Source organism: Pseudochaenichthys georgianus, chromosome 8 (genome assembly GCF_902827115.2).
Source record: "Pseudochaenichthys georgianus chromosome 8, fPseGeo1.2, whole genome shotgun sequence".
Lineage (NCBI taxonomy): Eukaryota > Metazoa > Chordata > Actinopteri > Perciformes > Channichthyidae > Pseudochaenichthys > Pseudochaenichthys georgianus.
In genome coordinates, this window is record NC_047510.2 from 34,237,643 (window position 1) to 34,248,226 (window position 10,584).

The 10,584-nt window shown below is 40.9% G+C and overlaps 1 protein-coding gene across 1 annotated transcript; it reads right to left on the reverse strand.

Moving 5' to 3' along the window:
- Window positions 1-5,281: 5,281 nt before the first annotated feature.
- Window positions 5,282-7,493, reverse strand: tmem205 (transmembrane protein 205). The gene is made up of 2 exons (XM_034089788.2): window positions 7,451-7,493; window positions 5,282-6,532 (listed from the first exon to the last, which is right to left on the reverse strand). The coding sequence occupies exons 1-2, from the start codon at window positions 7,472-7,474 to the stop codon at window positions 6,230-6,232; spliced, it is 327 nt and encodes a 108-aa protein (XP_033945679.2). The 5' UTR covers window positions 7,475-7,493; the 3' UTR covers window positions 5,282-6,229.
- Window positions 7,494-10,584: the final 3,091 nt, after the last annotated feature.

Genomic DNA, 10,584 nt, shown 5'->3' on the forward strand with positions numbered 1-10,584 from the left:
AATTTATATAGCGCTTCTCATCTGCCAAGACAAATCTCGAAGTGCTTCACAACAAGGGATACTGATACACTTTGAGAGATTAAACAAATAATTGTAATAATAATAAGAAATCAAAAATAAAATAGAGTACAAAAATAAAAGTCGGAGATAGCGATAAAAATGGCAGTACTCCAGGTGTACCGTGCTCAAAGTTTATTGGAAGGCCTGCCGAAAGAAGAGGGTCTTAAGGCCGGTTTTGAAGACCTCGGTGGAAGGGGCAGATCTCAGCTGATCTGGGAGGGAGTTCCAGAGGCGCGGGGCGAATGAGCAATATAATCAAGCCTTACAATCAAATGTAAAATATATGAAAATACATCCTGTTTTTGTAAGACTGCTTTAATTAGAGACTGATTGACAGCAGGAAAAGGGATGAACTGACTGAGACAAAAACTGTACAAGTAATAATGTCTTTCTGCTATAGGCTTAGACTGTCGGGGGACACCTACTTCTTCCTTCTCTCTGTCTGTCCCTGTGGACTCTCATGTTCCCAATAACCCAGCTTCCCCCACATTTCTTTTTGGTGTCTACGCCGGGATCCTGAGTCCTGGCTGATTCTGAGTCCTGGACTTCGAGTCGTGGCTGAACCGGTCTCTGCGGTCCTGCCTGACTCTCGCCATGCTGCTTCCCTGATGGCTCCCACAGGACTGTAGCTGACATCCTCGTGGATTCATCTTCTTATTACAGACACATGCATTTCCTAACATTCGGTCTATATGCTGTAAAATGTATTATCTCTGATTTCCACACGGCATCTATTGCACGTCTGTCCGTCCTGGGAGAGGGATCCCTCCTCTGCTGCTCTCCCTGAGGTTTCTCCCATGTTCCCTTTAAACTGTGGGTTTTCTCCGGAAGTGTTTCCTTGTACGATGTGAGGGTCTAAGGACAGAGGGTCTAAGGACAGAGGGTGTCGTATTGTCATACTGATATTCTACACGCTGTGAAGACCACTGAGACAAATGTAACATGTGTGATATTGGGCTATATAAATAAACATTGATTTATTGAACTCCAGGCTCAAACCCTCCTTTATCGAGTTCTGTGCTTAGGTGAAATCACGCACATTTGTCAAGCCTCTGATCAATAAATAACGTTTATATGCCTATCTGGTAAAAAGCTTAGTGTATTGTTTTATTGATGTTAATGTCAATGAGTAAGTGAGTGTGTGTATTTAATGAATTGTACCTCCTTTATGCCGCACACCCTCCACCAATAACACCAAAGTAAACAATACACCTTTAATATTGAACTGTAACATAAAAACGTTAACGTTACCTAAATTATGTTTATTAGCAAACGCTCATTTCGGCTAGCTAATGTCGTGAGCCAGGTAATGTTAACCTTAGAACAAAAAAGTATATACAAAAGCTTAATGCAAATGAATAGCGTTAAGTTTGCTTACGACAGTGCTTCTCAAAGTGTGGTCCGCGCGCGCCCCCTAGTGGTCCGTGAGTATATTGGTACAATTTCACATTTGAAATAAATTAATAAATTAAAGTTTTACGCACTCTCGCGGGAATATCTCCGCAATGGAGCGAGCTTAAATGTCACTTTCGATGGTATGATATAGCCCAGCGCAACACCTTCATCAAACATGTTGCCACTTGTTTGTACCATTTTCAGGCGATTTGTAATCTGTTCTAGAAAAACGATGTGATTTTGGATATTTGTGGAGTTAGGTGGTCCGCGAGTGTTTTTTTATTGGTTAAGTGGTCCTTGGTACGAACAAGTTTGAGAAACACTGGGACAATAATAGTTAGCAAACTTAAGGATAGTCTTTTGCTGCTTATCGTTAATGTACCTAACTTTATACGTTAGGTAAATGAAAATCTTAAGGTTTCATATGTTATCTTGAGGCGTACGGACCTCGGCGCAAGCGCCTCGGTCCTGCCGCAGTACTGTCGTACCAATAATGACGTTCAAGAACGGCCTCTCGTGTATGATTGCGATTCTATAACACAAACTATCATTGTAATCAACAATATCGTAAAATAATTTCATAATGTGGGCTAATTTGCTCCCAAACCTACACTTTCTGCTTGAGTTAATCTCCGTCAGAAAGTAGTTCCTATAAAGTAGTTCCCTTGGTAACGCTAGCCGATCAATCGAACACTCCTGCTTCCCCGTTTACAGTTATTGATATAATTATAGTAAATAATATATTATTAACCAATTTATTGAAAACAATTTATTGACAACAATTCTTGAATTAGGCTATTTATTTACATATTTAACATTTTGGCTTCAGAATGAAGGTGGATGTTCAAGCTGCCATTAAAAGTGCAATTTTTGAAACAGCTCTCCATGAACTCCATGCCAGACTTTTTTTGCAGGTGGTGCCGTGGTGTTCACGGGTAGGTTATCGGAAGAGCTTTCCTCCAGTGGCCGTTTCATGGCATGTCCCGGACCGGCAAAAAGCGCGTTGCTCCACATCCTTCTATTGTCTAGAGATGGAGCCCAGTAGCTGCGAAGCGATGACTCATTTGTATGCCCGCTAACGGACATCATTTCTCTGGCCTCCAACCCGGCCTCCGCCAGCCGCTGTCTGCAGGTGCTTCTGACGCAATGGTTTGTGTAACGCGTAGCAGTGCCAGCCTCTTCACTAATGCGGGTCATCATGGACCCCAGGCTGTTCACCCCCAAGGGCTCCATGCTATACCACACCGCATCCCCAGGCTTCACCGACTTCCTTGGATGGTGGTAAAAGCCTTTGCTGATTCGGGCATTTGCTTTCTTGTTCCAGTTTGAAAAGCAAACTGCAAGCAGTTTGCTTTTCTGCAAGCAGTTTGCTTTTCGGCCCAACGGTATACCGTTTTTCTCAGACGCGGAGGGATACTGACTTGTTGTGAAAGGCACGTTCTATTTGACCCTTGTTTGATCGTGGAATCAAACACGCCTATTGACCAATCAGAGAGCTTGCTCACACCTATGTGTTATAGAATCTGACATCACAAATGGAACCTTCAGATCGATGACAGAGTTGCCTTGATGTAGGAAGTCTGCAGGTGAGTTCATCAGTGCATCAGATCATTGCAGGAAGCTACCATCAGGGAGACGGTCTATTTTAACGAGATAATCCAAGTGAACACCATTTTTGTGGCTTTCATTCAGTTGAACAATTATATTCAGTTTGCTTAACAACAGGTCATTTCATCACCGCAGTAGAGATGGAGATGAACAATAGAGATGAGATGGAAGTCAACCTCGAGATTCTGCGAAAAGAAAATCAGGAAATCAAGTTGTTGCTGGAGCAGGAAAGGACTTTGAGGAATAAGCTTGAGGTTGAAGGCGCTAAGAGGATGGAAGCGACGCTGAAAGCATATAGAGAGCGTGTAGCTGAGCTAGTTAAGCATCATGTGAAAGTGAAAGCCCAGAAAATTGAGCACAACGTCTTGCGCGTCAACAATGAGGACCTGAACATGAAATACGGAATGCTCCAGAGGACACACAAGAAGGTCGAAGCAGAGATGGCTGCCTTGAGAAAGGAAAACCAGGAACTGAAACAACTGAAAGAACCCTGTGTTGAGGAGAACGCTGGAGAGATGGCTTCTTTGCGTGAGAGGAACCAGGAACTCAAACAACTGAAGGAGCATTGTGTTGAGGAGGAGGCAAAGATGGCCGCCTTGCAAAAGACTAACCAAGAACTCCAACAACAAAAGGAGCGTTGTCTTGAGAAGAAATCTGTTGAGATAGCTGCTTTGCGTGAGAGAAACCAGGAACTCCAATTACAAACGGAACGTGATGTTGAGGAGAAATCTGTAGAGAAAGCTGCTTTGCGTCAGAGAAACCAGGAACTCCAATTACAAACGGAACGTGATGTTGAGGAGAAATCTGTAGAGAAAGCTGCTTTGCGTCAGAGAAACCAGGAACTCAAACAACTGAAGGAGCATTGTGTTGAGGAGGTGGCCGCCTTGCTGAAGGAAAACCAGACACTGAAACAAGAGAAGTTGCGTTGTGTTGAGGAGAAGGATGCAGAGATAGTAGTTTTGCATGAGAGAAACCACGAACTGGAACAACAGAAGGAACGTTGTGTTGAGGAGAAGGATGCAGAGATAGTCACTTTGCTCGAGAGTATCCGTGAACTCCAACAACTGAAAGAACGTTGTGTTCAGGAGATAGCCGCCTTGAAAACATCACGGTGGAGAAAATTCATGAATTTCCTTTCTCGTATCGGCTCAGATGTCCCCGACGACGACAGAGAAGGCAGCCTTGACATTTTTTTAGGCCAATTACCTCCATTTCAAATTCCGTAATCGGCTGGAGTAGTATTGGTAGTATTATTAGGAGTAGTAGTAGAAAGGAAGCAAAGGGGGAGAAGGAGGAGGCTGGATGTCAGTAGCTGTCTTTCCCTCCTCCCTTTCCCCTCACCTCCTTCCTCCTACCTCACCCCTTACTGCCTTCCCCTTTTCATACTCAGGGTTTTCTCCTGGAGCTCAGGTTTTCCCACAATCTGTATAATAGATGTAAAAAAACTCACGATTAAGTCCCTCCCCCTTTTACTGTACTTCCTGCTACCTCACCCTCTCTCCCCTTACTCCATCCTTTGTTTACTTTATCTCCCTCCTCCATTTCCCTCACCTCTTTCTTCCTACATCACCCCCTCCATTTCCCTTTTCATATTTAGTGTTTTTTAGTTGTGTTTAGACTTGATTTTATAATAAAATGTTAATTAAATGTATTCTGTGTGTGCCTCACTGTGTAAACGCATACAGTATATATTCATTACTGTATGACTTGTTGGTTACTAAAGTACCGGTATCTGTTCTATTTGTGATTTAAACAACTTTGAATTTAATAAATACAACAACAATAGAAGATGTGTGTGCAGATTGTTCTGGGTGTTTCTACTTTTGGGTTCAATTACATTGTTTTGTTGTTTTTCAAAAATGTGGTGATTTCATAAGAGCTGTTCAAGTATTCAAATGTGTTTATCAGGGTTTATTTAATGTATATATGAATTAAAATCGTGTTGGGTTGGATCACTGTAAACATATACAGTATATATTAATTACTGTATGACATGTTGGTTATTAAAGAACTGGTATCTGTTCATTTGATGTTTTAATCAACACTGCATTTCTTAAATAAAATAACCCATGGTATGAAATAGAAGATGTATTTATACTTCTCAGTGTTTTTATATTTGTCTCATTGTACACGTTCAATCCCATTATTGTTGTTTTTATCAAATGTGTTTATTTCATACAAGCTGGTCAAATATTATTGGACTCTACTCCTCAAAACATTGAGCTTAAAAGATGGACATTTAATTTTATCAACAGAAACACAGTTCAAAATTAAGCAATCATACACGAGAGGCCGTTATTGAACGTCATTATTGGTACGACAGTACTGCGGCAGGACCGAGGCACTTGCGCCGAGGTCCGTACGCCTGTACTGTCGTACAAATGAATAGCGTTAAGTTTGCTTACGACAGTGCTTCTCAAAGTGTGGTCCGCGCGCGCCCCCTAGTGGTCCGTGAGTATATTGGTACAATTTCACATTTGAAATAAATTAATAAATTAAAGTTTTACGCACTCTCGCGGGAATATCTCCGCAATGGAGCGAGCTTAAATGTCACTTTCGATGGTATGCTATAGCCCAGCGCAACACCTTCATCACACATGTTGCCACATGTTTGTACCATTTTCAGGCGATTTGTAATCTGTTCTAGAAAAACGATGTGATTTTGGATATTTGTGGAGTTAGGTGGTCCGCGAGTGTTTTTTTATTGGTTAAGTGGTCCTTGGTACGAAAAAGTTTGAGAAACACTGGGACAATAATAGTTAGCAAACTTAAGAATAGTCTTTTGCTGCTTAGCATTAATGTACCTAACTTTATACGTTAGGTAAATGAAAATCTTAAGGTTTCATATGTTATCTTGGTGTTATTGGTTGTTGCTTATTTAAAATAGTGAATGAATGCTATCATATCAGATGTCGATTTTTTTTAAGCTAGCATAATGGTCCTACAGAGGAGGTGGGCCCCAGCATGGAGCTCCGCAGCTGGACCCATTTTGAAGTCATCAACAATAGTGTATGTTTTTGCAACTCAATGGCAAAGAACCCATCCTCCCTCAGCAGGACACTTGGGACAGCAGTAATACAATATGCTATGCACATGAACATGCCTTTACACTTTAATGTTTGGCTATTTTGAACCATACAAAAGTCCATGGTGGATCTCCTGTCCTCTAAATGGTGGACAGGTTGAGCGCGGTGTAGATCAGGTTGCTGGTGGTGCAGAGGAACCCGGTCAGGTTGCAGAGCATGGACATCCCGTGGTATTTCCCGAAGGTGCGTTTGAAGGCTTTGTACTTGGGGTCCTTCTCCCTGAGTTTAGCGTACTCCTCCTTCTCGCTGCCCAGCCCGACCTGGTTCCCCAGGCCGTGCTCCTCCTCCACCGCCCGCATCTGGACCATCACCTCCGAGGTAGCCGGACCGAGCCACTGCCCGTTCAGAGCCGCCGTGATCGCAGCCACGAAGAACAGAAGCATCTGCAGGACACGAAGAGACAACGTATGAACGATGGGGAGGATTTACTTGCAGTTATTGTGAAAACATTTGTGTTTACTAACCCTCTTACAATGTGTAATATTAAGGCTGGACAAAATGTTGCAATTATTAAGTGTAATACTTATTTCATTTGTTAATTTATTACGTATTACGATGTACAGTTCAATACAAGCCATTATGTGGTTTTATTCTTTAATATCTTTGTTTATACTAATACAGCACTGTATGTATCGCAATATTCACCATTTTACATATTATATATATATATATTACAATATATTAAATCGTAAAACTACAATTTTAGCAGTTTGTATAAATATTTGTATTTCATCTCTCAATGTATTTTTTATTTTACTTCTTGGGTTTATGACGTGGGTTTATCACGTGGGTTTATCACGTGGGTTTATGACGTGGGTTTATGACGTGGGTTTATCACGTGGGTTTATGACGTGGGTTTATCACGTGGGTTTATCACGTGGGTTTATTACGTGGGTTTGCTATCCTGGCTCCAAAATGGTGGAATGAGCTCCCATTGACATCAGGACGGCAGAAAGCTTACACACCTTCCGGCGCAGACTGAAAACTCATCTCTTTCGACTCCACCTCGAGCGATAGAACTGCTAACAGAGCACTTATATACTAATAAAGGACTGGCTTCTCTAAAGCCAGTTGAGTAGCACTTGAAATGCTTGGCTCTATGAAACCTGATGTACTTATGATTCTGTTTTCTTCAAGGTTGTATCTTCTTGGTCGAATGCACTTATTGTAAGTCGCTTTGGATAAAAGCGTCAGCTAAATGTAATATTAAAATAATATCATATAACCCAATTCCCCCCCCCCCCCCCGGGAAGTATTCTTAATTCTGTTGTAATATTGTACGAACAGGTGTGATGTGTTACCTGCACACTGTGATGCCAGGCCATCGTCTCTCTGTGATGGAACACAGCCACACACACACACACACACACACACACACACACACACACAGACACACACACACACACACACACACACACACACACACACACACACACACACACACACACACACACACACACACACACACACACACACACACACACACACACACACACACACACACACACACACACACACACACACAGTTGGAGGAGTCTGTGACCTCAGTTCATTGTTATGTAGCAGATATCCGTTCTGCTCGTGCTCTCACCTGCGATGAAGGAGACCCAGACCTGCATCCCCCAGGAGAAAGAGAGCAGCAGGAGGTGAAGCACCTTCACCAAATCTGATGGCTCGCCCTCGGCAGCCATGGCGTCACTCTGCAAAATACACACAATGTGTTAGAGCCACTATTTAGTTTGATAAGAAGGGCCACCGAATTGACGTTTGTAGTCAACACACTATAAAAGACTACAATTCCCACGGCGCCTGCTCTGAAGTGACAGGGATGGGCATCCTGTAGAAAGACTCCGTCGAGGAACAGTCTTTAACCGTACAACCCCTTTAAGTTATGAAGTTATATAAGCCTGATCAAGAAAGAAAGAATACTTAAAGGTGGGGTAGGTAAGTTTGAGAAACCGGCTCGAGATCGCTAGAATTTGAAAATACACAACCGGAGAAAATCTGCCACTTCCTCACAGAGCCCCTCCTCCAACACACACGAACGCGCACATGACCAATGAGGGCACGAGATAAGTTTGTGCCCCGATGGAAGGCTGACAGGCAGGTAGGCCTGTTGTACTTTTTACAGCGCCACGGCTTCTACAGATGACATTTTTTTATGGATTATTTGTCAAAGCACTTCAGATATTCATTGCTGTCGGGATGTTAAGAGCATTCCATGGAATATAACAAAAAGTGTATCTCGAGCCGGTTTCTCAAACTTACCTACCCCACCTTTAAGTTGTTTGTTACTTTATTTGAGTTTTGCCTATTTGTTTTGACTATTGTAAAGGCCTATTTTCTTTGTTGCATGTGTAAAAGTTTATTTTATTTTAAGCAAACACATCGCATAATAAAAGTAATATAAGGCGTTTGGCGTAGTGGTGGTGGGCGCAGTGGGTTGTGCGTTAGTGTTCGGGTCAGGGGGTCACAGGTTCAAACCCCACTGCAGTCAGCATGTCGTCGTGACCCTGGGTTAGTCTATACTCCTTGTGCTTACACTGCTTTTTGCCCCATGGGTGCACCATCACCTCGCTTTTTCTAAAGAGATATGCTTCCCGCAAAAACAATATGCATCAATGTTGTTGAAGTTGTTAACAAAAATAATTATAATAGGAACCCCATTAAAATAGCTATATATATATATATATATGCCTAAAATGACCTCCCAAACAATGCATACAATATAGAGTATATGACAAAAGTATATTTTACAACTTAAGGTTACATTTTCTATACTAGAATTGTGAAAATACTATCACTTCAAAAACATGTGTATCCGCCAATAAGCCAAGCAGTTTTAAAATGAAAGATACAACGTCACATGCTTTTTTTTATTTTTTAAAGATGGCTGGTGTAACACTAGGATCTGAGCCAAAGAGATAAAGTCCTCGCGCTCAGCAGACATGAAACTGCGAGATAACAGCGCACAGAAAATACATTTAGTCAGAGGTGGAAGAGGTATTCAGATCCTTTAATAAAAGTAACAATACATTAATGTCCAAATACTCCATTACAAGTCAAAGTAATGTTTAAAACCTCACTTAGGAGAAGTATTAACAGCAACATGTACGTCAGTATCAAAAAGTAAAAGTACTCATTCTGCAGAAAAATGTCTTCAATGTGATATTTTATAATATACATGACATTATTAGAGTGTTAATAGTGGACATGTTTGTACATGAAACAGTTATTCCACTGGTTTCATCTTTAAGGATTCATTACAATAACATTTGATATCATGTTGTTTTAATGAAACATTATAAAAGTAAGTAAAGCTGTGAGATACATCAAGAAATGAAATGCCTTTGAGTTGTAGTTCAGTAGAAGTTTAAACAACATTATATTAATATTATATAACACCTTTGCATTTCCGAATATATGCATGCACGCTTTATAAATGCATCACAGAAGCAACAACGTTACAGTATTCGGTGATAAAAGGAAATGCACGAAAGAGAAGCAGTGAAACTGGACTGTGTCTTCTCAAGGAAACTGTAGGACTTTCTGCAGCGGCAACTGACAAGCTAACTAGCTTTAGCACGTTTTAAGTCGACCTAAGATAGAACTTAGCAGAACAGTTACTTACTAAACATTGCAAACACTTGCACTTACCTTTCTGTACTTTGATAGTCTGTAATTATGAAGGCTACATGAAGAGCTATGACACAAAGTTCAGCCGAGACACTTCCTCTCTCATGTTGTTGTCATTAAGCCCCGCCCCTCGATACGAGACGGGCCAATGAGATCCTTTAGAATTCATATTGCATATCATTTCGAGCAACCACCGAGTTTGGAGTTTGTAGTGGATTTTTACTTTCACAGTCTTGACCCTCCCTTTTATTTTACTTTCTTACGAAGAATGATTAATATATAAATAAATACTGAACAAAACCAGAAAATAGCAGCACATGGATGTGCTTCAAACACATGTGAAGAGCAAAGAAAGGGAAATATTAAAAGACAATTACAAACAAATTGTGCATATCGAACATTTTAATTAATATGACATTCATATAATTGAATTTAATATCTTATTTTTTAACTTTTTAAAGCTATGTTATTTCTATTTCAGAAATATTTTGGACTGTTTATTTCTTGTGTCTCAATTTCTGTTATATACATTGGCTTTTTTTATGCTGCTGCAACGCAAACATTTCCCAAATTGGGATCAATAAAGTATCTATCTATCCATCTATCTATCCATCGATCCATCCATCCATCCATCCACCCATCCATCTAGCTATCTATATATCAATCCATCCGTAAATATGTAATGGAGGCGGGAGTTAATTTAGAAATCATGATCCTCTATTGGATACCAACGCTGTCAGTCAACTCTTTTTTTAAAGAGCCAATCAAAACCGGTCATGATCTCCCAGTAACCAATCAG